We start from the raw sequence: 27,016 nt of genomic DNA, 5'->3' as shown, positions 1-27,016 counted from the left end.
AGCACCGCATTTGCACCACTTATTGACGCAAAAACAGCGCAAACTTACGAAATACAATTTTATTTTGCAAGTTTGTGCCGCTTTTGCGTAAAAAATTACGCAAATGAGGCGCAAAAAAAAGTATAAATATGGGCCCTAGTGTTGCTGCCATATAGCAGGTCACTGGGAGCATATTACCCCAATCCTGGACTTCAGTCAGATGATCCCTATTGGCATCTCCTCCTTCGCCTGTCTCCATAAGGGCCTACAGCTTGCAAAGTGTTGGACCCAGTTGTGTGGTTAAATATGTATACCATGCGATAGTGTTATGGATACTGTCTGCAATGCTACTCCAGACCTTCTCCTGGGGGGTGGGGATTGTTAGTCTACCTAAAACCCATTTCCTCATCTGCCTCAGTCATAAGATTTTGAATAATATCCAGGGGTTCAAAAGTCGCATTGAAATCCCTGGCCAAGACTAGTTGACTTTTAGTGTTTGAATGCTCCAGAACATTTGCTGGGGCATGTAATGTTCAGACTCACACTACAGGCTAAAAAAGTGAATATACAGATTCAGCAATCTTAACACAAATGCTCCTGTCGTTGAGTTGATATCAAGTCACGATTAATCAGTAGATTTGAGGTTTAGCCATCTTATTCTACATACTAAGGATGTCTTAATCCATATTATTAATCCTCCTGATGGGTGACCTGCAGGTGAAGGGCAATTTTACATTTGGACATATGCACAAGTGATCCTAGGTGGGTTTAGAGGGTTTTTCCTTCTCTGGAAAAGTTAATCTTTAACTGCTATTAGCTTATATGCTTGAATTATGTGGAACGTAATGTTAGTAATGATTTTATACTATAATTATTTTTCTTTACTTTTCACTTTGTGATGTGTTTTTATTTATATAATGAATTGTATTTATTGTTTTTATGTGAATGTGTTTAACCGCTTCTATGCCTTGGACGAGATGATCTCGTCCAAGGCTACAGTTCCCCTGTGCCTTGGACGAGATCATCTCGTCCAAGGCACAGGGGAACTTGGGGGAGCGCTAGCGCGCCCCCCGTGCACCCCCATCCCCCCAAAGCCGGGGATGGAAGGGGAACACCTTCCCCTTCCACCCCCGCCCCCCCCTGTGACGTCAGCGCACGGGAAATTTATTTTAGGCCATTTCTGCCCCCGGGGGGGGGGCAGAAACCTCTAGGCGCCAGGGCAAATATTTTTTTTGTGTTTTTTTTTTTTGTTTGTTTGTTTTTTTAGAGATGGGGAGCGACCCATCAGGCAAGGGTCGCTCCCCAGGGGGGCAAATTGTATTTAGACCATTTCTGCCCCCAAGGGGGCAGATTGGCCGAGTTTAGGTCAATCTGCCCCCAAGGGGGCAGAAACCACTAGGCACCGGGGATTTGTTTTTTGGCACCAATGTCACGCAGGGGGAGCGACCCCGTAGTCAAGGGTCGCTCCCGGGGGGTTGGGGCAAATTTATTTTAGGGCATTTCTGCCCCCCCCCCCCCGGGGCCGGCTGAGCTACAGGCCAAACTCCACAGGTAGGCACCTTGCAAAAAACACCTCTGTTTTCTGTGAAAAAATATGTTGTGTCCACGTTGTGTTTTGGGCCATTCCCTTTCGTGGGCGTTAGGCCTACCCACAGAAGTGAGGTACCATTTTTATCGAGAGACTTAGGGGAACTCTGGGTGGAAGAAAATTTGTGGCTCCTCTCAGATTCCAGAACTTTCTGTCACCGAAATGGGAGGAAAAAGTGTTTTTTTGGCCAAATTTTGATGTTTGCAAAGGATTCTGGGTAACATAACCTGGTCAGAGCCCCGCAAGTCACCCCATCTTGGATTCCCCTGGGTTTCTAGTTTTCAAAAATGCGCTGGTTTGCTAGGTTTCCCCAGGTGCCGGCTGAGCTAGAGGCCAAAATCCACAGGTAGGCACTGCTTTTTATAAAAAAATGTGACGTGTCCACGTTGTGTTTTGGGCCCTTTCCTTTCGTGGGCTCTAGTCCTACCCACACAAGTGAGGTATCATTTTTATCGGGAGCCTTGGGGGAACGCTGGGTGGAAGGAAATTTGTGGATCCTCTCAGATTCCAGAACTTTCTGCCACAGAAATGTGAGGAACATGTGTTTTTTTAGCCAAATTTTGAGGTTTGCAAAGGATTCTGGGTAACAGAACCTGGTCCGAGCCCCGCAAGTCACCCCATCTTGGATTCCCCTAGGTCTCTAGTTTTCAGAAATGCAGGGGTTTGGTAGGTTTCCCTAGGTGCCGGCTGAACTAGAGGCCAAAATCTACAGGTAGGCACTTCGCAAAAAACACCTTTGTTTTCTTTCAAAAATTTGGATGTGTCCACATTGCGCTTTGGGGCGTTTCCTGTCGCGGGCGCTAGGCCTACCCACACAAGTGAGGTATCATTTTTATCGGGAGACTTGGGGGAACGCTGGGTGGAAGGAAATTTGTGGCTCCTCTCAGATTCCAGAACTTTCTGCCACAGAAATGTGAGGAACATGTGTTTTTTAGCCAAATTTTGAGGTTTGCAAAGGATTCTGGGTAACAGAAGCTGGTCCGAGCCCCGCAAGTCACCCCTCCTTAGATTCCCCTAGGTCTCTAGTTTTCAGAAATGCACAGGTTTGGTAGGTTTCCCTAGGTGCCAGCTGAGCTAGAGGCCAAAATCTACAGGTAGGCACTTCGCAAAAAACACCTCTGTTTTCTTCCAAAAATTTGGATGTGTCCACGTTGCGCTTTGGCGCGTTTCCTGATGCGGGCGCAAGGCCTACCCACACAAGTAAGTTATCATTTTTATCAGGAGACTTGGGGGAACGCTGGGTGGAAGGAAATTTGTGGCTCCTCTCAGATTCCAGAACTTTCTGCCACAGAAATGTGAGAAACGTGTTTTTTTAGCCAAATTTTGAGGTTTGCAAAGGAGTCTGGGTAACAGAACCTGGTCCGAGCCCCGCAAGTCACCCCATCTTGGATTCCCCTAGGTCTCTAGTTTTCAGAAATGCACAGGTTTAATAGGTTTCCCTAGGTGCCGGCTGAGCTAGAGGCCAAAATCTACAGGTAGGCACTTTGCAAAAAACACCTCTGTTTTCTTTCAAAAATTTGGATGTGTCCACGTTGCGCTTTGAGGCGTTTCCTGTCGCGGGCGCTAGGCCTACCCACACAAGTGAGGTATCATTTTTATCGGGAGACTTGGGGGAACGCTGGGTGGAAGGAAATTTGTGGCTCCTCTCAGATTCCAGAACTTTCTGCCACAGAAATGTGAGGAACATGTGTTTTTTTAGCCAAATTTTGAGGTTTGCAAAGGATTCTGGGTAACAGAACCTGGTCCGAGCCCTGCAAGTCACCCCTCCTTAGATTCCCCTAGGTCTCTAGTTTTCAGAAATGCACAGGTTTGGTAGGTTTCCCTAGGTGCCGGCTGAGCTAGAGGCCAAAATCTACAGGTAGGCACTTCGCAAAAAACACCTCTGTTTTCTTCCAAAAATTTGGATGTGTCCACGTTGCGCTTTGGGGCGTCTCATGTCGCGGGCGCTAGGCCTACCCACACAAGTGAGGTATCATTTTTATCGGGAGACTTGGGGGAACACTTGGTGGAAGGAAATTTGTGGCTCCTCTCAGATTCCAGAACTTTCTGCCACAGAAATGTGAGGAACATGTGTTTTTTTAGCCAAATTTTGAGGTTTGCAAAGGATTCTGGGTAACAGAACCTGGTCCGAGCCCCGCAAGTCACCCCATCTTGGATTCCCCTAGGTCTCTAGTTTTCAGAAATGCACAGGTTTGGTAGGTTTCCCTAGGTGCCGGCTGAGCTAGAGGCCAAAATCTACAGGTAGGCACTTCGCAAAAAACACCTCTGTTTTCTTCCAAAAATTTGGATGTGTCCACGTTGCGCTTTGGGGCGTTTCCTGTCGCGGGTGCTAGGCCTACCCACACAAGTGAGGTATCATTTTTATCGGGAGACTTGGGGGAACGCTGGGTGGAAGGAAATTTGTGGCTCCTCTCAGATTCCAGAACTTTCTGCCACAGAAATGTGAGGAACATGTGTTTTTTTAGCCAAATTTTGAGGTTTGCAAAGGATTCTAGGTTACAGAACTAGGGGCCAGATGTAGCAAACAGTTTGCGAGTCGCAAACGGCGAAAATCGCCGTTTGCGAGTCGCAAACCTGAGTTTGCTATGCAGAAATGCATTTTGCGAGTCGGAACCGACTCGCAAAATGCATTTCAGAGTCGCAAATAGGAAGGGGTGTTCCCTTCCTATTTGCGAGTCGCAGTGGTATGCAACTCCATTTGCGACCGCGTATGCGGTCGCAAATGGAGTCGCAGTTACCATCCACTTGAAGTGGATGGTAACCCACTCGCAAAAGGGAAGGGGTCCCCATTTGACCCCTTCCCCTTTGTGACTGGACCCCAAATTATTTTTTCAGGGCAGGTAGTGGTCCAAGGGACCACTGCCTGCCCTGAAAAAAAACCGAAACAAAAGGTTTTGGTTGTTTTGAAGTGCAGCTCGTTTTCCTGTTAGGAAAACGGGCTACACTTAAAAAAAAAAAAACTGCTTTATTGAAAAGCAGGTCGCAAACATGGAGGTCTGCTGACGACAGCAGGCCTCCATGTTTGCGAGTGCCTATACTCGCAATGGGGCCGCAGTTTGCGACCCACCTCATGAATATTCATGAGGTGGGTCATTGCGACCCCATTGCGAGTCGCAGTCGGTGTCTGAGACACCGTACTGCATAGCAATTTGCGACTTGCAAATTGCGAGTCGCAAATTGCTTTTTTCGTACATCTGGCCCCTGGTCCGAGCCCCGCAAGTCACCCCATCTTGGATTTCCCTAGGTCTCTAGTTTTCAGAAATGCACAGGTTTGGTAGGTTTCCCTAGGTGCCGCCTGTGCTAGAGGCCAAAAACTACAGGTAGGCACTTCGCAAAAAACACCTCTGTTTTCTTCCAAAAATTGGATGTGTCCACGTTGCGCTTTGGGGCGTTTCCTGTCGCGGGCGCTAGGCCTACCCACACAAGTGAGGTATCATTTTTATCGGGAGACTTGGGGGAACGCTGGGTGGAAGGAAATTTGTGGCTTCTCTCAGATTCCAGAACTTTCTGCCACAGAAATGTGAGGAACGTGTGTTTTTTTAGCCAAATTTTGAGGTTTGCAAAGGATTCTGGGTAACAGAACCTGGTCCGAGCCCCGCAAGTCACCCTATCTTGGATTCCCCTAGGTCTCTAGTTTTCAGAAATGCACAGGTTTGGTAGGTTTCCCTAGATGCCGGCTGAGCTAGAGGCCAAAATCTACAGGTAGGCACTTCGCAAAAAACACCTCTGTTTTCTTCCAAAAATTTGGATGTGTCCACGTTGCGCTTCGGGGTGTTTCCTGTCGCGGGCGCTAGGCCTACCTACACAAGTGAGGTATCATTTTTATCAGGAGACTTGAGGGAACGCTGGGTGGAAGGAAATTTGTGGCTCCTCTCAGATTCTAGAACTTTCTGCCAAAGAAATTTGAGGAACATGTGTTTTTTTAGCCAAATTTGAAGGTTTGCAAAGGATTCTGGGTAACAGAACCTGGTCCGAGCCCCGCAAGTCACCCCTCCTTGGATTCCCCTAGGTCTCTAGTTTTCAGAAATGCACAGGTTTGGTAGGTTTCCCTAGGTGCCGGCTGAGCTAGAGGCCAAAATCTACAGGTTGGCACTTCGCAAAAAACACCTCTGTTTTCTTTCAAAAATTTGGATGTGTCCACGTTGCGCTTCGGGGCATTTCCTGTCGCGGGCGCTAGGCCTACCTACACAAGTGAGGTATCATTTTTATCAGGAGACTTGAGGGAACGCTGGGTGGAAGGAAATTTGTGGCTCCTCTCAGATTCCAGAACTTTCTGCCAAAGAAATGTGAGGAACATGTGTTTTTTTAGCCAAATTTGAAGGTTTGCAAAGGATTCTGGGTAACAGAACCTGGTCCGAGCCCCGCAAGTCACCCCTCCTTGGATTCCCCATGGTCTCTAGTTTTCAGAAATGCACAGGTTTGGTAGGTTTCCCTAGGTGCCGGCTGAACTAGAGGCCAAAATCTACAGGTAAGCACTTCGCAAAAAACACCTCTGTTTTCTTTCAAAAATTTGGATGTGTCCACGTTGCGGTTTGGGGCGTTTCCTGTCGCGGGCGCTAGGCCTACCCACACAAGTGAGGTATCATTTTTATCAGGAGACTTGGGGGAACATAGATTAGCAAAACAAGTGTTATTGCCCCTTGTCTTTCTCTACATTTTTTCCTTCCAAATATAGGAGAGTATGTAAAAAAGACATCTATTTGAGAAATGCCCTGTAATTCACATGCTAGTATGGTCACCCCGGAATTCAGGGATGTGCAAATAACCACTGCTCCTCAACAACTTATCTTGTGCCCTTTTTGGAAATACAAAGGTTTTCTTGATAGCAATTTTTTACTCTTTATATTTCAGCAAATGCATTGCTGTATACCTGGTATAGAATGAAAACGCACTGCAGAGTGCAGCTCATTTATTGGCTCTGGGTTCCTTGGGTTCTTGATGAACCTACAAGCCCTATAAATCCCCGCAACCAGAGGAGTCCAGCAGACGTAACAGTCTATTGCTTTCGATAATCTGACATTGCAGGGAAAAGTTACAGAGTAAAACGTAGAGAAACATTTATGTTTTTTGCACCTCAATTTCAATATTTTTCTTTTTCAGTTGTTATTTTCTGTAGGAAACCCTTGTAGGATCTACACAAATGACCCCTTGCTGAATTCAGAATTTTGTCTACTTTTCAGAAATGTTTAGGTTTCTGGGATCCAGTATTGGTTTCATGCCCATTTCTGTCACTGACTGGAAGGAGGCTGAAAGCACAAAAAATTGCAAAAATGGGGTATGTCCCAGTAAAATGCCAAAATTGTGTTGAAAAATTGGGTTTTCTGATTCAAGTCTGCCTGTTCCTGAAAGCTGGGAAGCTGCTGAGTTTAGCACCGCAAACCCTTTGTTGATGCCATTTTCAGGGGGAAAACCACAAGCCTTCTTCTGCAGCCACTTTTTCCAATTTGTTTGAAAAAAACGAAATTTTCCCTGTATTTTGGCCAATTTCTTGGCCTCCTTCAGGGGAACCCACAAAGTCTGGGTACCTCTAGAATCCCTAGGATGTTGGAAAAAAAGGACGCAAATTTGGCTTGGTTAGCTTACGTGGACAAAAAGGTATGAGGACCTAAGCGCGAACTGCCCCAAATAGGCAAAAAAAGGCCAGGCACAGGAGGGGGAAAAGCCCTGGCAGCGAAGGGGTTAATGGTCATATTTTGGACCTAAATAAATAAAAAAAAAATACTATACCCACTTCAACCTCAACAGCAGTAGAGAAAGTCTTGGACTTTGAAGGTGTCCGATTTACTATTCCATCTCAAATGTAAGCAACATAGTGAAATGTGTGGACTTTTGAGGGTCAGTTTTATGATTTCCACGCCAACCTAAGGAAATTTGGTGAATGTTTTAGGCTTCGGAGGTGTCAGATTTACTATTCCCACAACAGCCCATGTAACATTAGGGAAAGCGTTGGACTTTATAGAGGTTTGATTTACTATTCCCACTACAGCTTTAGCAACAGCAGGGAAAGTGCTGAACTTTGGAGGGACCAGATTTACTATTCTTACTCCAACCCAAGCAACAGTATGGAAAGCAATGAACTTTGAAGGGGGTCAGCTTCACTATTCCCACTGTTGCCCAAGTAACCGTAGGGAAAGCGCTGAACTTAGGAGGGGTCAGATTTGATATTCCCACTCAATTTAAGCAACAGTATGGAAGGCGTTGGAAAATATTTAATATGAAATAATACCAAAAATTAAATAAATCACAACAACTAAAACTAATTCTAAGAATAGTAAATCTTAAAAAACAAATATAACACATTATTGCAAGAAGATATATTAATTTAATCAATTAAATAAATGAGTCACTAATACCATAATTATCCAATTAAAATATAAAATAAAGCCCAATTATTAAACAAATCATTCTTAAGTAACCAATTAAAAATTGCATAACTATAATCTAATTAACAATACAAAAATAAATAACAAAAACAATTTTAAAATATGAAGCAATGTAGCAACTGAAATAAATTACATTATTAGTAATCTACTTACAAATTAAATTGAAAACATTTTACAAAACGTATACAAAATTCAAATATTTTTAAAAATCTCATCCCACCCTACTGCCCTACCAACCAACAACCCATCAATAGGTAAAAATTTAAATAAACTCAAAAACAAGACTCTACGAATATTACTAGAACAATCACACAACTACTAAAAAAAATAAACAGAGCTAACAAACATAGTAATGTTAATAGGCACAAAATCATAAACATTACAAAATAATACAACATTGATATTAAATACAACTATATTTAAAAAAGTATGATGAACACTTACAAATGTGATATACCTACCTCCCAATATATTTGATGATGATATTTGGGTCAGACAATATTTTGGACATAATATCAGTTTTGTGCTCCCTGTGATCACCATGACATTATCCTGAAATCATTGTCCTAATTTTCGAATATCCTAATGTCTTATGCAAATGAAGCCAACACATCTCTTGTCAAAAGGACATTTCAGTACCCTGTCCTCTAGTGAAATCTGCAGACAGTCAACCTTCCTTATTTGAGAAGGGGTTTGGAGTATTTGCGTGTCGTTCATGATGCAAAAACATACACTAAAGTAGAAGCATTTGAGAAGAAGTCAATCTAAAATAAGACCTTGATGTATAGAAGGATAGGTCTGCACAACCAAAATGCATTTAAGGGGATGCAGGATGACATTGGTGTGTCCTTTCTGGTCCTGCAGGATTTAAAATTTACCTTTAAAGTTCTTGCTTAGGAATTCTGCATTTGATCACCATCACCCTAGCATTGCAGCATTTTCAGTTCATGCAAACTATCTCATCTTAAAAAAATGGAGCTTCTTGTTGGAATCATGTTGGAGTTTCTGATTAAATGTCAGAGTAGGATTAGGTTTGAGGAAGACTTTTTGCAGGGCCATGAGGTCACTTACACTATATTCAAATCTGGAAAGAGGAAGGTACATAAAGACATTGGATGAAACAACATTTTTGCCAGTAGAAGCACATGGTTCAAGTAATAGTTGTGAAACTGGAGTTGTTTGTGGTGTTAATAATTTTACATTTGACAAGGGGCAAGCACTAGGTTTGCATCAGCGTGGCATGCAGCTAGTACTGCACTTTGTAAAATGGGACAGGGGAAACATTAGGATCAGGAGAAAGAAAGTGTATACATGACATGTGACAGGAGAACAGCATTTTGGAGCTGTCTGGAAGGGTAAGGAATCTTTAGGGGCCTTCTACTTTTATTTTAATTCGGATAAAGTGCAGCACACGTTTTACTCTAGCATTGTATCTCCCACCTGTCTCCCTGCTGAATAGCATTGGATGAAGTGTACACAGAACCATGGATTGAGCTGTAACCCAACATCTCTGATCCAGTTCTACATCTTTTTAAAATAAACAGTAGATTTTGTTGTCTCATCTTTCTGGTATCAATGTAATATGGTGTTTTCTGGGGTCTTTCTTGTGTTCCATTAAATTCAGTCAGTCTGTGAAGCCTCTGAGGGAAGTATACTGAGGGGAGGCACTTGTCTCTCGACAGTGCACAAATAAAACATAATTGAATCAGGTTGTCCGAGTACTTAAGACTATAAAACTAGGACTGACTTCTTCCGAGGTATGGACTATATATTAACTTGAGAATTTCCAAATGGAATATCCATCAAAGGTTGATATAATGATCAAATGCATATTTCCAGCACAAATATCAGATAATTGTTCAGTTCCCAGGGATACAATTTTTAGGATATTCCACATAAACTCATTGTTTCAGGAGCAGATATCCCATCCATTGTATTACAAGGGCATTATAGCCAATGGCACTTGTAATATGGGGAATGGGATATCCGTCACAGATGTGACGGAGTAAGTCTTCCATCAAACTCTAAACCAGGCCCATTGTCTCCATCCACCAGGTAAGAATAATGTTAAAAAGATATCTAGATAATTTCACATTTTTGATACATGTTATCAGATAGGTAGTTAAGGACATGCCCTTTGTTTCTTAATTGTTGTTTTTTTTCAAAGGTGATTCGGATCTGCTGATTCGGATCTGCTGTTTATGGGATTATTCTGACAGGTCTGGATGTTGCCTGAGGCATGGCATGAACTGTTTTGGTCATCATTAGTGATTTTTAGGAGGCTAGTTAGCACTAATTGATACCTCTTGATAGCAGTCGACACTGCACCTAAGGAAAATTAGGAATATAAGAGAAACCTCTAATATTACTTCAAATGTTTCGCCAAATCAGTCAGTGGGCTAGCATAAGATGTGAACTTATAATGGGTGTTCCAGAAAACTCTTGTGTCATCATTCTCTTTCTGGGGTCTTTTTTAATTGCATTCAGCTGTTCCTCCAGGCCCCAACTGATTACAATAAAGGATTTTGTTCCATGGTCTGGCTGCTGAACACCTATTTGTATGACAGCTGGTGAGCATTCTAGGGTATCTTATAAATGTGTTCCCTCAGATGGTTAGGTCAGGTTTTATTGTATATGATTCTACAACTGGGTTTGTGCTTTTTAGCATCAACCAGAGGCTGTTTACACTATGCGGTCTGATTACTAATGTTTGTGCAGGAGCTGTGTGGTATACAAGGTTACTAAAGTTAGCCCCTTTCTTTATTTGTTAACAGATATAAACGAATGTGAAGCTGTTAATGACTGCAGAGACGATGAAATGTGCTGGAATTATTATGGAGGATTTCGCTGCTACCCTAGAAACCCTTGCCAAGAACCCTACAGTCTCACGTCTGAAAAGTAAGTAGAATTGTACAGTTTGGCCATGGGCTCCATAAGCTTTACTAATGCACTGATTCCAAATTTGTCAGACTGAGGGTGGTATTTATCACACTCGATAAGCAGTCGCAGCTCACGGGTGGGGGAAGGTTGGGGTGGTGCGGTGCATGGCTGGGGGGGTAATGAAAAAATAATTATTATTTTTAAAAAACTTACCTTCCTCACCGCACCACTGGCTCCAGTACTTGCAGGCACAGGCTTCCAGCCTGCCCTGCGGCTAATCCTAATGCGGCTTTCATGCTGCTTGCAGCATGAAAGCAGCGTGAGGATTGGACCGAACTTCCTAGCTGGGCACTCTGAGGCAGAGTGGGAGCCTCTGCCTGCTTTCTCCAACCCTGCAACACAGTGTCGTGTTGGAGAGAGCCCTGGCGCGAGATGGCCGGCCAAATATACATGCACACTCCATCCCTGTCATCACCTGTGTCCCCGCCCCTTTTACAATAAAACCATAATAAACACGGTTTATTATGGTTTTATTGAAAAAGGTTTGCAGCTGCTGCTGCTGGCGGGGGGACGACGCTCCTCTGACATAGTGGAGGAGCCGCCCCTGTCGATAAGTAACAATATCCCGAGGTGTGCTGGTTATTAGGTGCAATAAATAGCACATAGTCTGAGTTTTGGGGATTTGACATGTCAATTTCGATGCACACGTTACCAAAATCTGCATAGTACTGTACATACTATACACTTTTTCCCTGTTAAATTCTGGCATGTTTGACCTGTCGAAATTTAGAGAAAGATGAGGTATTTAATGCACATGGTAATAGCTAGGTGTGGTAAATACCACTGAACTCGGATTTCAGCCCTGTGCAAACAGGGATGTGCACGGGGTCCCAAATTTCTGACCAACTTGGAATCAGCCTTGTTTGTACTATGATATTCTATGTATAATTTCAATATAACTTCCCATTTTTCAGTCGCTGTGTGTGCGGCATGTCAAATCCATTGTGTAGAGACCTTCCATACTCAATCGTGTATAAGTATATGAGCATCCGTTCAGACCGATCTGTGCCATCTGATGTCTTCCAAATCCAAGCAACAACCATCTATGCAAACACCATCAACACTTTCCGAATCAAGTCTGGAAATGAAAATGGAGATTTCTATCTTAGGGTGAGTAGTTTTTGTGTCTGTGTTTGTTGAACTTGGAGTGTTGAATACATTACTGTGAACATTTCTCCTGTAATGGTTTGCAATGGGAATGCACAACAGTCCTGCATTTCTTTTACTGCAAGCCCTAAATTCAAATGAGCAAGTGAGCGTTGCTGATGACTCTAACGTTTCAAAAGGGTGTTCGGGGAATAAGACGCAGCAAATGTTTGTAACAATTGCACTGAAATGTATTTACAGTACAATTTATCACATGAATTACCTTGTAAGCAGAATATAAATATTTTACAAGATTTTCTAAAAGAGAACTAATTAAACATTCCATAACTCCAATATGTAAAGTGCCATAGCTTAGCATTGTCCTAGCATGTATAGCTCCATATATGAGCTATTTTCTGTAATGCCCTTGTATTTAAGGATCTTTAGCCTGCCCAACCTTTATAGCTATATAGTCAACCCTTTTTTCCTCAATGTTGCAATATGTAAGGAGTGGGGATTCCTGAATCTTAATTGTTGAGTATAATCATAAAATAACCTCCGCCATTGGTAATATGGACCTTTGTTAGCCGACATGGAGAGATGGTAAGGAGCGATCATTTACATCAATTACGAAGAATGGTGAATTTCAATCGGAGCCTCACAGGAATTGACAAAGAGATTTGGGCCCATATTTATACTTTTTGACGCAAATCTGCGTTAGCGCAGATTTGCGTCAAAAAGTATAACGCCGGCTACCGCCATTCCAACGCACCAGCCGGGCGTCATATTTATGGAATAACGGTAGCTGGCGCTGCAGCCTGGTTAGCGTCAAAATAAATGACTCTAACTGGGCAGCGGAGGCATAGGGAAGACTGGGGGTTGTGCGCCAAAGAATGGTGCAAGTCACGTTAGAGTCCAGAATATTGACTTTAACCTGACTAGCGTCATTTTTTGATGCAAAACCCCCATGGAAATGACTCCTGTCTTAGCAAAGACAGGAATCATGCGCCCTGCCCAGTGGCCATGCCCAGGGCACTTCTGTCCCCTGGGCATGGCCATTGGGCACAGTGGCATGTAGGCCAAGTTAGGCCCCCCTATGCCACTTCTACGTAAAAAAAAATACTTACCTCTTCTTACCGTAGATGGGTCCCCCCATCCATGGGTGTCCTTCAGGGGTGGGTGAGGGTGGCAGGGGGTGTCCCTGGGGGCAGGGAAGGGGAGCTGAGGACTGCTTCCATGGTCAGAGACCATGGAAATGAGCCCACATGTCCCTTAACGCCTGCCCTGACCCAGGCTTTAAAAAATGACTCTAAACTGGTTTAGAGTAATTTTTTAGGGCCCTTCCGTGCGTCATTTTTGCACGGGAGTAAAAATAAGGCGCAAATGCTTTTGAGTCATTTTTTGCCCGGGAACGCCTATCTTGCATGTCATTAATGCAAGGTAGGTTCCCACAGTAAAAAAATGACTCTCACTCCATAAATTTGGTGCTAGACTGGTCTAGCGCCAAAGTATAAATATGGAGTTAAGTTTGCACCAAATTTGCGTCAAAATAAATGTCGCAAATCCAGCACAAACAGAGTATAAATATGCCCCTCAGTGTGAGTTTAAAGGGTTTTAATAACTAATTGATTTAAATCTAATTATTCATTTGGTATTACATTTAGCCATCATTATTACAAATTCAGATAATCTAAAAGTCAATATTTTAGGACTAGACAAAAAACCATATTAGTTAGAATCTCAAATAATATAGAGAAAATGCAGCAAATATGTTCCATAAAAGAGAAGCCGTAAGTTAACTTAATAAAGATTGGATATAAAGGGGGCGGAGCTTGCCGAGCCACAAAATGGCTGCGCTGTAAGAGCGCTCCATCAGCCACCTTACAATCTGTTTATTATCCGTCATAACGAGCAAGCTATAACATTGGCCTGAGTACAGTATTTGCTGGGGATAGTGTCCCAATGCTGGAGATCTTGATTGCGGATGCCGAGATAGCTCGCATCTGCGTGAACCAGCACTGCGGCCTAGACAGGCCTGAGGCCTGTGCGCTTGGAGCGGCCCTGGCTGTCGGGTCGGGGCACGTAATCAATCAATCAATCAATCAATAATTTATAAAGCGCGCTATGTACCTGTTAGGGTTTCGAGGCGCTAGGGGGGGGGTTTAGCTGCTATCGTTCGAAGAGCCATGTCTTGAGGAGTCTCCTGAAGGTGAGGAGGTCCTGGGTCTGGCGTAGTGAGGTCGGGAGTGCGTTCCAGGTCTTGGCGGCGAAGGATCTGCCGCCAGAGGTCTTGCGCTGGATTCGGGGGACGATGGCGAGGGCAAGGTTGGCAGAGCGTAGTTGACGTGAGGGAACGTAGAAGTTGAGTCTGGTGTTCAGGTAGGTGGGTCCGGTGTCGTGTAGAGCCTTGTGTGCGTGGGTGAGGAGTTTAAAGGTGATCCTCTTGTCCACGGGGAGCCAGTGGAGGTCCCTCAGGTGAGGGGAGATGTGACATCGGCGGGGTATGTCGAGGATCAGGCGGGCGGATGCGTTCTGGATGCGTTGGAGTCGTTTGATGTCTTTTGTTGGGATGCCTGTGTAGAGTGCGTTGCCGTAGTCGAGTCTGCTACTGACGAGGGCTTGGGTTACCGTCTTTCTGGTTCCTGTTGGAATCCACTTGAAGATCCTGCGGAGCATACGGAGGGTGTTAAAACAGGAGGATGAGACTGCGTTGACCTGTTTGGACATGGTGAGGGCGGAGTCGAGGATGAAGCTGAGATTTCGTGCGTGGTTGGCTGGGGTGGGTGGAGGGCCTAGGGCGGTGGGCCACCACGAGTCGTTCCAGGCCGATGGGGTGCGCCCGAGGATGAGGACTTCCGTCTTGTCGGAGTTAAGTTTTAGGCGGCTGTTGCTCATCCATTCGGCGATGGATTTCAGTCCCTCGTGAAGGTTGGCTTTGGCGGTGAGAGGATCTTTGGTCAGGGACAGGACGAGCTGGGTGTCGTCGGCGTAGGAGATGATGCTGAGGTTGTGCTGGCGGGCCAGTTGTGCGAGGGGGCCCATGTAGACGTTGAATGGCATTGGGCTTAGTGAGGAGCCTTGGGGGACGCCGCAGATGAGGTTGGTGGCTTTGGAGTGGAAAGGTGAGAGTCGGACCCTCTGGGTGCTGCCGGAGAGAAAGGAGGAGATCCAGTTGAGGGCTTTGCTTTGGATGCCGGCTTCGTGTAGACAGGTTAGTAGGGTGCGGTGGCAGACTGTATCGAAGGCGGCTGATAGGTCTAAAAGGATCAGGGCTGAGGTTTCGCCGTTGTCCATTTGTAGTCTGATGTCATCTGTGGCAGCGAGGAGTGCAGTCTCTGTGCTGTGGTTTCGTCTGAACCCGGATTGGGAGGGGTCTAGGATGGAGTTGTCTTCTAGGTAGTGGGCGAGCTGTGTGTTGACGATCTTCTCGATGACTTTCGCTGGAAAAGGGAGAATGGAGATTGGTCGGAAGTTTTTGAGATCGTTGAGGTCAGCCTTAGGTTTCTTGAGGAGAGGTTGGATTTCTGCGTGCTTCCAGCTGTCCGGGAAGGTAGCGGTGTTGAAGGAAAGGTTGATGATCTTGCGGAGTATGGGGGTGATGGCGACGTCAGCTTTGTTGAAAACGTGATGTGGGCAGGGGTCAGAGGGAGATCCTGAGTGGATGGAGTTCATGGTTTTTAGGGTTTCGGCATCGTCTACTTGGGTCCAGGTGGTGATGTGGTCGGCGTGGGAGGAGTTGTTGGGGGTGGGGTCTGGCGGAGGTGAGGTATTGAAGCTGTAGTGGATGGCTGCGATTTTCTGGTAGAAGAAGGTGGAGAGATCGTCGCAGAGTTTCTGGGATGGAGGGATGTCGTTGACGTTGGGGTTGGAGAGTTCCTTCACGATGCTGAGGAGTTCCTTGCAGTCGTGAGCGTTGTTGTTAAGGCGTTCTGTGAAGTGGGAGCGCTTGGCGAGTCGGATCAGTTGGTGGTGTTTACGGTTGGCTTCCTTGAGGGTAGCAAGGTTCTCGGGTGTGCGTTCGAGGATCCATTTTTTCTTGAGTTTCTGGCAGGTGCGTTTGGAGGTGGTTAGTTCGTCTGTGAACCAGGCTGTTTTTTTCTTTTCTTGGTTGGCGGTGGGTCTCTTGAGTGGGGCTAGGATGTTGGCGCAGTTGAGGATCCATTGTTGGAGGTTGATGGTGGCGGAGTCCGGGTCGGTGGGGTCAGGTGGTGGGTTTTTGGCGAGGGTGTTGGTGAGTTGGTCTTCGGTGACTTTTCCCCAGCGGCGGTGAGGAGGAAGAGGGGTGCGGTGGTGTTCGGTGTTTTTCTTGAAGTAGAAATGGACGCAGTGATGGTCGGTCCAGTGGAGTTCGGAGGTGTGGCTGAAAGAGATGTGGTTGCTTGAAGTGAAGAGTGGGTCAAGGGTGTGGCCGGCGATGTGGGTGGGAGTGTTGACCAGTTGACGGAGTCCGAGGTTGGAGAGGTTGGTGGTCAGTGATGCAGTGTTGACGTCATTTTTGTTCTCCAGGTGGAAGTTTATGTCTCCCAGGAGGATGTAGTCTGAAGAGGCGAGGGCGTGGGTGCTTGCGAGGTCGGAGACGGTGTCGCTGAAGAGGCTCTTGGTCCTGGAGGACGGTATATGAGGGTTCCTCTGAGGGTAGTGTTGGGGTCCGTGTGAATCTGGAAGTGGAGGTGTTTGGCTGTTTTGAGGGTGTCGTCCGTGTGGGTATGGATCTTGAGGGTAGCTTTGTGGGCGATGGCTATTCCTCCGCCGATTCCGTTGGTGCGATCTCTTCTGGTGATCTTGTAGCCGTCAGGGATGGCGATGGCGATGTCAGGGGCCGAGGAGTCGTTCCACCAGGTTTCGGTCAGAAAGGCTACGTCTGGGGCGGTGCTGTCGAGCAGGTCCCAGAGTTCGATGGCGTGCTTTCGTGCGGAGCGTGTGTTGAGGAGGATGCAGTGCAGGTGGTTTGTGTTGGTTGTTGCTGGCTTTGTTGTTCTGTTGCAGGTGAAGTTGCAGGTGCGGCAGGAAAAAGGTCCTTTGGTGTGCTTTGGGCTGGCCTGGAAGCACTCTGTGGAGGGGCCAGGGTTGAAGGCGAGGAGTTCGCTGGCCAAGTAACGAAGGCATGGGGTGCGGGGGCGCGAGGACCAGGGGGGGTGGCGCTGGGTGCGGACGGGTGCAGACGGGCGCAGACGGGCTTGCCTCTGGCGCGCCCGCTGCACGGACGCGCAGCGCCAGCCATTAAGAAGGGAGGGAGGAGCAGCTGGGAGGATGGAGGCGGGAGGGAGTGGCGAATGGGGGTGCCAGGGGGGCGGGGCCGCAGGGAGGCAGCGCAGGGAGAGAACTGCAAGGGGGAGCGCCCAAGGGGCGAAAACAAGAAAAACAAGGCACAGAAAAGTCGGGCACAATTTGAAAACAGTCACAAAAATACACTAATGGCACAAAATACAATCGGGGCTCAGCAATCAGAGGGGCACAACGGGGGCAGACGCGCAGGAGGCAAGGCGCTTGAAAAACAATAGAAAACACTTACAGGACGGCGAAAAGTGGCACAATCAGAAGGGGCACGACGGGGGCAGAAGCGCAAGGAGGCAAGGCGCTGAAAATATAGAAAAAACACTTACAGGACGGCGGAAAGCGGCACGCGGGTCAAGTGAAGCTTGCTAGAGCCCACTAGACACCAGGGATGAGGCGCAGGAGGATGCCTGCGGGTGGAGGAGGGCCTCGAACACGCTAGCAGCAGCGTGGCGGGGGTCAGAGGCAGGAGACAGCAGGTTGGTGCTGCGGACGTGGGGGGCGAGCTCTAGACCTAAGGCAGGTGTCCGATTGGGACATGGGGACGCCGCAGAGGCTGGCCAGAGGCGGGAGTTGGGCGGTCCCAGCTGACGGGTCGGAGTGCAGGGGCTGAAGTGAAACAGAGAGCCCCGGAGGAATGGAGAAGGTGAGACGAGAGGTGATGGAGTCGGGGTGCGGCGAGAGAAGACCGTGCTGCTGGTACTTGTGTGTGGCCTAGTGCCATGGAGGAGTGTGATGTAACAGCATGCCCAGGAATATATTGGTGTGGCTCCGCGATTGGTGAGATCGGCCCCCCTCGGTTCTAATCGACACTTGATTGCTGGAGGCAACTACCCTGGGGTGAGACACTGAGAGACCTGCAACTTAAGGGGTGAGAACAGTGGGTGTGCCCTGTGATCGAGCGAAACAGTGCGATTAGTGGTTTGTGGCAGACGTGACGCAGTGACGGGTGCAATTGGGGCCCGTGCTCCAGGCAAGTGGTAACGTGGTGGTGTGGAGGGCCTTACTTGGTGCCTTTTGCCCTCCTGAAGCTCGCACCATTGGCAAATCGGATAAAACCCATGCCAAATTGCAGTTTGACTGGCGTAAAACAGGTGGTCCCTCTGGTGAAGATGTGGGACCTGGCCAGGCAGGAGGGCCGGGTGTGCCGGCAGGGGAGGAGCAGGACCTGAAGCAGATCCTGGTGGCGATGCAGCAAAGTCTCACCCAAATCGAAGGGAAGATTGATTTCCTCTCCTACCGCATGGACAGAATGTCCGAACATTTAGATAAACATGCGGAGAGACTGGATCAGGCGGAAAGATGGATATCAGAAGTAGAGGACGGCCAAACGGAATTAAACACTGGGCATACTAAGCTGATTAAAAGTATGTGCTCCTTACAGGCCAAGGTGGATGACTTAGAGGCCCGATCCAGACATAATAATTTGCGCATAGTGGTTATTGCAGAGTCCACTGCGATTGACAACATGGAAAGTTTTATTGAACGTCTGCTAATCCAGCTGCTGGGGCACACCACTTTCTCTGACCTGTTGGTAGTGGAGAGGGCCCATCGCTCTTTAGTGGCTCGCCAGCCTCCACGTTCTATAATAGCGAGATTGCTAAACTTCAGGCACTAAGATGCGGCTCAGCTCCGAGCCAGAGACTTGAAAACATTACAATATGAAGGTATGACTGTCTCGCTGTACCCGGATTTCACATTACCAGTGCAAGAGTCACAGCGACAGTTTATTGTTGGGAAGAAACAACTTAGAGACCTGCAACTGGAATATCGCATGCTGTATCCAGCCAAGCTGCGAGTGTAGGTGGACGGGAAGCCGCTGTTTTTTACAGATCGCAAAAAGCTTGCCTTATTTATCAAGCATAGGACGGCGAGGAATGTTGACTGTGGCAGAGATGACACTGATTCCCGTGCAGCCGAAGATTGAACTGTCCACCACTGGAATGTATCCAGGGGAAGTGGATGGATAGCGCTGCAATGTGATGCACAACACTGGTGCAACTTAGACCCTATGCCGCCCTTAGGTGGCTGGTGGTATGGTTCTCAAACACTGCTGGACGATGTTGGGGTGGTTGGTATCGATACTGTTTGTGGATAAGGGCGGGATCTTTTCGATCCTATCTTGTTATTTCTTTTTTCTTTGGAATATGTCTTAAGCTACTGCTTGCTCGTTTGTTAATTACAACTGTTGGTGGCTGTCGCATAGGTGTAGTATGTGGCGGCTGGGCAACATCCACCTAAGCGTGTACCACACTTATAGACAAGGTTAAGGGAAGATATTTCGGTAGGGAGGTGGGGACGTATTGTGTCAATGTCAGCTAGGTGAGTTGGGGTAGTGCCTGCTGTGGGTGGGGGGTGGGATTTGAGGAGTATTTTATACTTTCACTGCAGGTATAGTATTGTGTGTATCCTATCATGCGAGTGCAGACATATAAGTGAGACGGGACTGGCAAGTTATAGTGACCACTACACATGTAATGTCACATGATTCTTGGCATCCAGATCATGCGGGGCCCCGGGCCAGCTTAAATTGGTCACGTGGAATGTAAGAGGCCTAAACGATGTCCGAAAAATCCGTAAGATAGTAGCCTACTTACACAGACACAAAGTAGATCTTGCATTATATCAAAAGAGACACATTTAGCGCAGGACAGCCCGATGCTCAGCCCCAGACGATTACAGGGACAATTTGTAGCAGCAGGCTTCACTTTTCATGCACGTGGTATAATGATTTGGGCTTCGCGGCCCTCAGGGGTGGACCTCAGGACAGTTGCGGCGGACTCGGGAGAGAGATATATAGTAGCACGATGTGAGGAAAGCGTTGCCCCCTTTCTACTAGGGGGGATTTATGGCCCAAATTTTGTTAATCCTCACTTCTACTATGACTTAGCCACTAAGGGGGACTCATGGGGTGGATTGCTGCAGATTTGAGGGGGAGACTTCAACTGTACGCTGGACCCTGCGCTTGACAGATCGAGGGGGGGTGTCGGTGGGCCGGCGGCTGCGGCTAGAGCGGTGAAGAGAGTGGCATTTGATCTGGGACTGGTAGATGTGTGGTGTGACAGGCATTCAGGCAAAGGTGGTTACACACACTACTTGGCTGCACATAATCTACATACACAAATAGATTTATGGCTGGTCGCCAGGAGCCTCCTTTGGGGTGCACACCCGGGAGATCTGGGGCCGAGGACATACTCTGACCACTCCCCGGTCCCGCTGAGTTTGGTTGTGGGTGTGCAAGTGCCCCCTCCTTTCTTATGGCGCTTCCCTCCCTACTCATTGTTGGATCCCGTTTTTCGTAAAGAGCTAGCTCCAGCAATTTTAGGCTTTTTTCAACTTAATAAGGGCTCGGTGGCCAGCATGGGCACTGTATGGGAAACATTCAAGGTGTACATTAGAGGGGTTACAATCTCAAAGCATGCTGGGGTTCTGCGATCGATCAGGGGGCACCTAAACACACTAGAGCGAGAGCTGATGCAGTTAGAACAAGAACAGGAGCTTAACGCTGATGACCAGCCACTAGGCTGCATACAAGCTAAGTTGACTGAGTTTCAAGATACTGCGGGGGATGAGGTTCGACACATGGGGAAATATGCCACAGCTCGGGTGTATGGGGAAGGGCAGAGACCGGGATCAATCTTGGCGAAAGCGATCCATCCAAATAGAGATAATAACCTGATTGCAGTAATACAAGCAAAAGATGGTAGTGAAATCCGGTAGCCAGAATTGATACCTAATAGATTTCGTGAGTGTTATAAGTCACTTTACGCCACTAAGTTTGTTCAGGACTCAGAGGGGCTGCTGGACTATTTAATGCATATTGAGATGCCGAGATTAGCAGAAGCAGATAGAGAGTCTCTCAGTGCACCTCTGACGTTAGAAGAAATGAACAAAGCGATAGGAGGTATGGCAGAGAGGAAGGCCCCAGGCCCGGATGGACTCACTGTAAAGTTTTATAATGTCTATAAGCACCTATTATTCCCTCATATCAAAGAGGTTTTTGAAGAAATGGTGGAGAATGGTATTATGCCCCCCCCCCATGCGTGAGCCGATGCTAATCGCACTACTTAAACCGGGCAGGCCTAAGGTACAGTGTTCATCCTATCGTCTGCTGTCTTTATTAAATGTGGATGTTAAAATATATGCAAAGATATTGGCAGGTCGGTTAGCTACACAGCTACCAAAAATGGTGCAGCCAGAGCAATCAGGTTTCGTGCCGGGTCGCAATCTTACCACAAACCTTCGAACACTGTTCGGTCCCATACAAAATATAAACACGGAACTGAAGGCCATTGCAGTTTTTTGGGATGCTGAAAAAAGGCGTTTGACTCGGTAGAGTGGTGTTTTATGAAGGCATTTTTGCGGCGATTTGGTGTGGGAGATGTATTTATGCGTTTGGGGTCTACTTTATATGGGGACCCATTAGCTAGAGTGAGAATAAATGGGATAGTCACTGCTGCGTTCCCTTGTACTAGAGGCACTAGACAAGGCTGTCCATTGTCGCCCCTACTATACGCTATTGTAGCGGAGCCTTTGGCTTGCGCTCTGCGAGAATACCATAGTCATCGAGGTCTCCGCTTTTCTGATTGTACCCTTCTGATTTCCACCTATGCTGATGACACATTATTATATATCAAAAATCTACAACGTAACGTTGATCCAGTTCTGCGCGAGATAGCACGGTACGGTGCCTATTCTGGTCTTAAAGTAAACTGGGGTAAATCCATTATGTTCCCTCTGACACCAGCGACATCACAGGTTGACGTGGGATTCCCTCTCCTCTGGGAGGCAGGCTTGGTCAGATATCTGGGCATTAAGGTCCACACGGACCCACAGGTGGTACTATCAGACAACTACACAACCGCTTTGGAGACCCTAGCCAGTGACGTCGAGAGGTGGATTAGACTCCCGCTCTCAATGATGAGTCATGTGGCACTTATGAAGATGGTAGTACCCCCTCGATTTTTGTTCCTATTTCAAAACATCCCTATGTCACTACCAAAAACACACTTTGCAGCTTTGAAAAAGTTACTTATCAAACTGGCATGGACGGGTAAACAGCCGCGAGTTAAGTGGCAAACTCTGACGCTCCCATACGAACTGGGTGGCCTGGGAGCCCCGGACTTGGAAACTTACCATAAGGTTGCACGGGCAGCAGCTGCACATGCTTGGATCCATGGGTCTGGTGATGTCCCTTTTTTGCCCATAGAGCATGAACTGGCATCCCTGTTACCATTGCAGAGTAGGTTATTTCATACTCCAGATAGGCGATGTGGTGAGCTAGCATCTCTGAATGAAGTCAAACGTGCTTGGCCTTCCTTATTACACAGGCAGGGATTGGCTTTGCTGTGCTCTCCACATGTGCCTTTAGGGTGATGTGCCTGGTGTGGACGGGTCTCTGGACCGCTCCAATATCAATACTTTCAGACGAGACATGCTATGGCGGCACACTTGGAGGACGACATGCGGGAGCCTACGGACATGCTGGCCCTGTACATGACTAGCCCCAGAGACTGATATGCTTGTATGCACACATACAGACAGCGCATCTTAACGATCTCAATACAGCCCTGCTCGCGTGACAGAGGGATTTGGCGATGCAACTTACGGACGTGCAATGGCATCGCTGTTGTGAACTGACTCGCACTGTTTCAATGAATGGTCGACATCATCTGATTCACTTTAAATACCTTAATAGAATATACCACACTCCCCTTAAACTTTATGGTTACGGCCTGCGTACCAGTGCGGCCTTCCCCAGGTGTAGTACGGACTGCGCGGATTTTCTTCACATGTCTTGGGCGTGTGCGGGGGTGCAGCCATTCTGGGTGCTGGTTTTTAAGGAACTGGAGGCGATATGCGAACAAAGACTTGGTTGCAAGCCTGTTCTGGTGCTTCTGGGGTGGGATGGGGATATAACGAAATCAATTAGACGGTTGGTGGACATTGACTTACTGTTAGCCAAAAGACGAATTGCTATGAGGTATGATCGCGGCCCAGTGCTGACAATCGTAGACTGGCACAGAGATATGGTCTATTGCAACACGCAAACAGATGTAAACAGTGAATTATTACCACCAACTCATAAACTAACGAACTATTGGGACACCTACAAGCAATATTTAATAGGTAAAGAAACCGGCGAATCAGAAGACACATGTAATGCTACCCGAGTAGAAAGTGGAGACGGGTCGGAGATGGTGTCAGAATAGATATGGGTATAAATAATGCCGTGCAGCTTCCTGCCAGATGTGTATGTGTGCTAACGAAATGTTTGAAACTTACATAATGGTCAAATACACTGAGTATAGATGCACTTGCTTTTTTTTGTTCATACTTTGCTGTATGTGAAAGTGTTTAAAAGTATAAATAAACTAATACATTTTTTTTAAAAGATTGGATATAAAGAGCAATTAATTTCAGCAAGCAAGGTAAGATGTCAGTTTCAGACACCTAAATGAAGGGCTCTGATGAGAGAATAAGAAAGCGTAGACATGAAACCTTAAAACTCAAGCAGTAGAAATTAACTGAAGCTGGAATGTATTCTCAACTATATGTCAGTAGGCATGCCTAAGGTCTGCCTCCTAAGTTCTGCAGCACGCTCTCCATACTCAGTCTCGGTCAGTGAAAGAAAAGCTCTCTGGAAGAAGGAGGATCTCTAATGTAAGGAATACACACTATATATATTTCTACCAAAACATAAACAGCACCAAATTTCACATTCCCTGCTCCCATAAACCAGTTTCTCATGTCTTCACAATGAGCTATGTAATCATGTCCTTGGTTTGTTACTTTGATTAGATCTTGTGGTTCAGACAGTTCTTCCCAAGAGTTGCATTTTCCGCCATCTCCTTGCCTCCTGGTGAGAATCTCTCTATCAGTTGTATAATACAAATGCATATTCACTAGCCAACAGAAGACTTCTGTAAAATTGCAGGACCTGTTGTCAGAAAGAGAAAAACATCTCATGCAAAACAACATTTTAAACATGAACATAGGCCTTTTATCCCTAATGTGTAAAGTCGACATTTAATATGCATCAGTAGTTAGGCTAACTTAAGAGGACATTTTATTGCCTCAATTGTGTGCTCTTAATCTCTAAATTTGATTATCTACCACAACATTTTCATTATTTATGCATGTTTTAGTCAGCAATGAAATTTGCACTTTTCAGTTAAATGCATTTAATTAGCAAAATAGCCTGCCGCAAACCTTATAGTTACATAGTAAAGCCTTTTTGCACAGTGTTGCAATATGTAAGGCATTGTAGCCTGGCCAGTGTTGCCCCAGTATCTTTAGCTCCATAATCAAGCCATGTTCTACAACACATCAGTATGCGCTATACTCACACCTTTAGTCCTATCCATATGTAAAGGACCTTCACTGGGTATGTATTCACAATGACGCTGTTACAGGGAAAAGAATGATTTTCTTGGTGTTTTGAACTGGGAATAACAAGAAACACCGCATACCAGAGGCAACAGGGAGGAGGTGGGCCTAGAGAAAATGAAAATCCCACTACTAGAGAGAGGAAGGAGAGAAGGGCTGACTGGAAGACACCAGCACAAGATGGGAGGAAGAAATGCACATTCTGGAGGCAACGAATGGGAGGTACGCTAGGATGAGGAATGGCTCCAGGCCATATTCTGAGCTGAGATTCAGATACCTTGTAGAAACCTGAAGATGCCAAAGCTACACTCCCTGCCAAGGTTGCACTCTGCCAAAGGCCATTTTCCCTCAGGATGCCCTGTGGATGAGCCACAACCTCTGAGTGAAGACTGGTACTTGCAGCCTGGAATACTGGCTGGGGGGCGGAGGGAAACCTAGAGAGAAAAGCAAACATCAACATATAATTATCATAGGGATGAAAACAATTGCTATGCAAATGGAGGACAGGTGTCATTTTACTTTCTTTTCAAAAGTCCTTCACACTGTGAAGAAACTCATTATTTTGTGAGCATAGAATAAGAGATTAGCAAGCGATGAACGCCTAAAGGTAAAATGAGGAAATTAGTAAGACAATTTAAAGAAAATGCTGTTAACATAGAAGTTTAAAGATAGACTGGAACAGTGATTGTCTAATATGTTGGCAAAAAAGAACATTTCCAGAAAAGAAATGAAAGATCACAGTAAAGAATGGCATTTGCTGATGGGCTTACTACTTCAGTCTGCTACACAAGGAATCAGAATTGCGGTCTGTATGCCAAGATTGAGACAATAATTCTTTAACTGACAGAAGGTCAGAAATATTTGCATCTGACATTCAGAACAACAACCTCAAATCTCATAAATAGAGAAGGTCCTTTCCCAGAATACACTACAGACACAAATAGTTTGGTTGGCACAGAACGTAAGAACTCAAGACTACTCTGTTGTTAGGTTGGCAGATTCAGTGACGAATACCTGAGTTCATCCGAACGTCCCAGCTTCTGTACTGTTATTGTATTTGCTGGGAGAGGCTTGTTCTTTTTTCTGTACAAACTGTGAAAGAATAGCTTGGAATGACATAATAACTTAATGGCTATCTTCACTACCTCGATTTGAGGTCCTCCTCATACCAGCTCTTACGATACATGGACTGAAACAAGAAGGACGAGATGAGAGGGCAATTACACTTACTTACCAGTAACCTACATTTCCACAGTTCAAAGTCCTTCTCATCGCAGTCTGCATATTGTAAGGACTGCAATGAAAAGGAGAAGCTGAGGGAGTATGCACCTTATCTGACAGAATGTTAGGGCCAATACATCTTCTCCCTCTTAACTGGAGAGCTACAAACTGCTTGTCAACAGCTAATCCAGCCTGCACTATTCCTTAGGAATATTTTAAACATTCAGTATTAGAGCAAATAGGTCCAGTATAGGATGTTACAAGGTGAAGTTTATAGCAGAAGGTGGAACCCTTGAGAAAATCCGTGAGCTCTCTATTTGTGGATGAAGGATCTCGGGGAAAACCAGTTTCAACCCAAAAATATCACTACTGTAGCTATTGATCAAAGTGATTTTGCTCAGTTCTTTGAGGTCTTATATACGAAGATCCAGTCATGTCTATAGGGAACATCCCAATATAGAATTCAGTGCTTTGGAAGGTGTAGGAATCCCATATTAAAACACGTAGTTAGTCAGTGCATGAATAAGACTCAACAGAATCCGTGCAACTGGGCCTGTAGTTAGCAACGAAGGCCAGATGTTGTTCCTCTCTAATCAGCGTGGGACAATGTTGAAGTTCTTAAGCTGGAATATTACATGCTTGGCATTTAGGCTACTCATTGAAGATTGATGTACTATGATCAATAGGTATAATATTGTTTTTTTTTGCAGAACATGTTGGGACGGGAAGATGTCTGCCTTGACAGGTACACATGTGTTACTCTTCCTGCAACTTCACCCCCTCCAGGTCGAGCAAAGGGGAGGCTGGCTGCTTCGTTTAACTATAGCCTTAGGTGCGCAATATTGCCAATACTGATGGTGGAGGAAAATTTACAGGTCTTTGATTTAAGGTGGGGGTTCAAATTTTGGTGTTATGATTAGTTTTTATTATAATGATTTTTCGGTCTAGCATAGCTGCACACAAGTTCTGCTCGTCTCAACATGTTGTAATCCATTCTGTGGGCTTTAACCGCGCCCATCACTTTTATTCGTTCCTGGGCCTGTCTTTCAAAATTCCCTTGATATCGTTGATAAATGCTTTATGCATGTCCTGCCTGGAGGCTGTTTTGTTATCATCTTGGAGAATGACCCTGTTACATGGATCATTGCACAATCGG

General features: G+C 46.1%; 1 protein-coding gene across 1 annotated transcript in view; it reads left to right on the top strand.

Annotated features, from left to right (window-relative positions):
- Positions 1–27,016, top strand: part of EFEMP1 (EGF containing fibulin extracellular matrix protein 1) — a 572,290-nt gene that overhangs the window by 500,972 nt on the left and 44,302 nt on the right. Inside the window, exons 9-10 of the mRNA XM_069234365.1 lie at positions 10,725–10,848; positions 11,805–12,000. Of these exons, the coding sequence (XP_069090466.1) occupies positions 10,725–10,848; positions 11,805–12,000 (320 nt within the window). The remainder of the gene's footprint in view (positions 1–10,724; positions 10,849–11,804; positions 12,001–27,016) is intronic.

This window comes from Pleurodeles waltl, chromosome 5, assembly GCF_031143425.1.
Source record: "Pleurodeles waltl isolate 20211129_DDA chromosome 5, aPleWal1.hap1.20221129, whole genome shotgun sequence".
Lineage (NCBI taxonomy): Eukaryota > Metazoa > Chordata > Amphibia > Caudata > Salamandridae > Pleurodeles > Pleurodeles waltl.
This window is presented reverse-complemented; position numbering and strand designations above follow the sequence as displayed.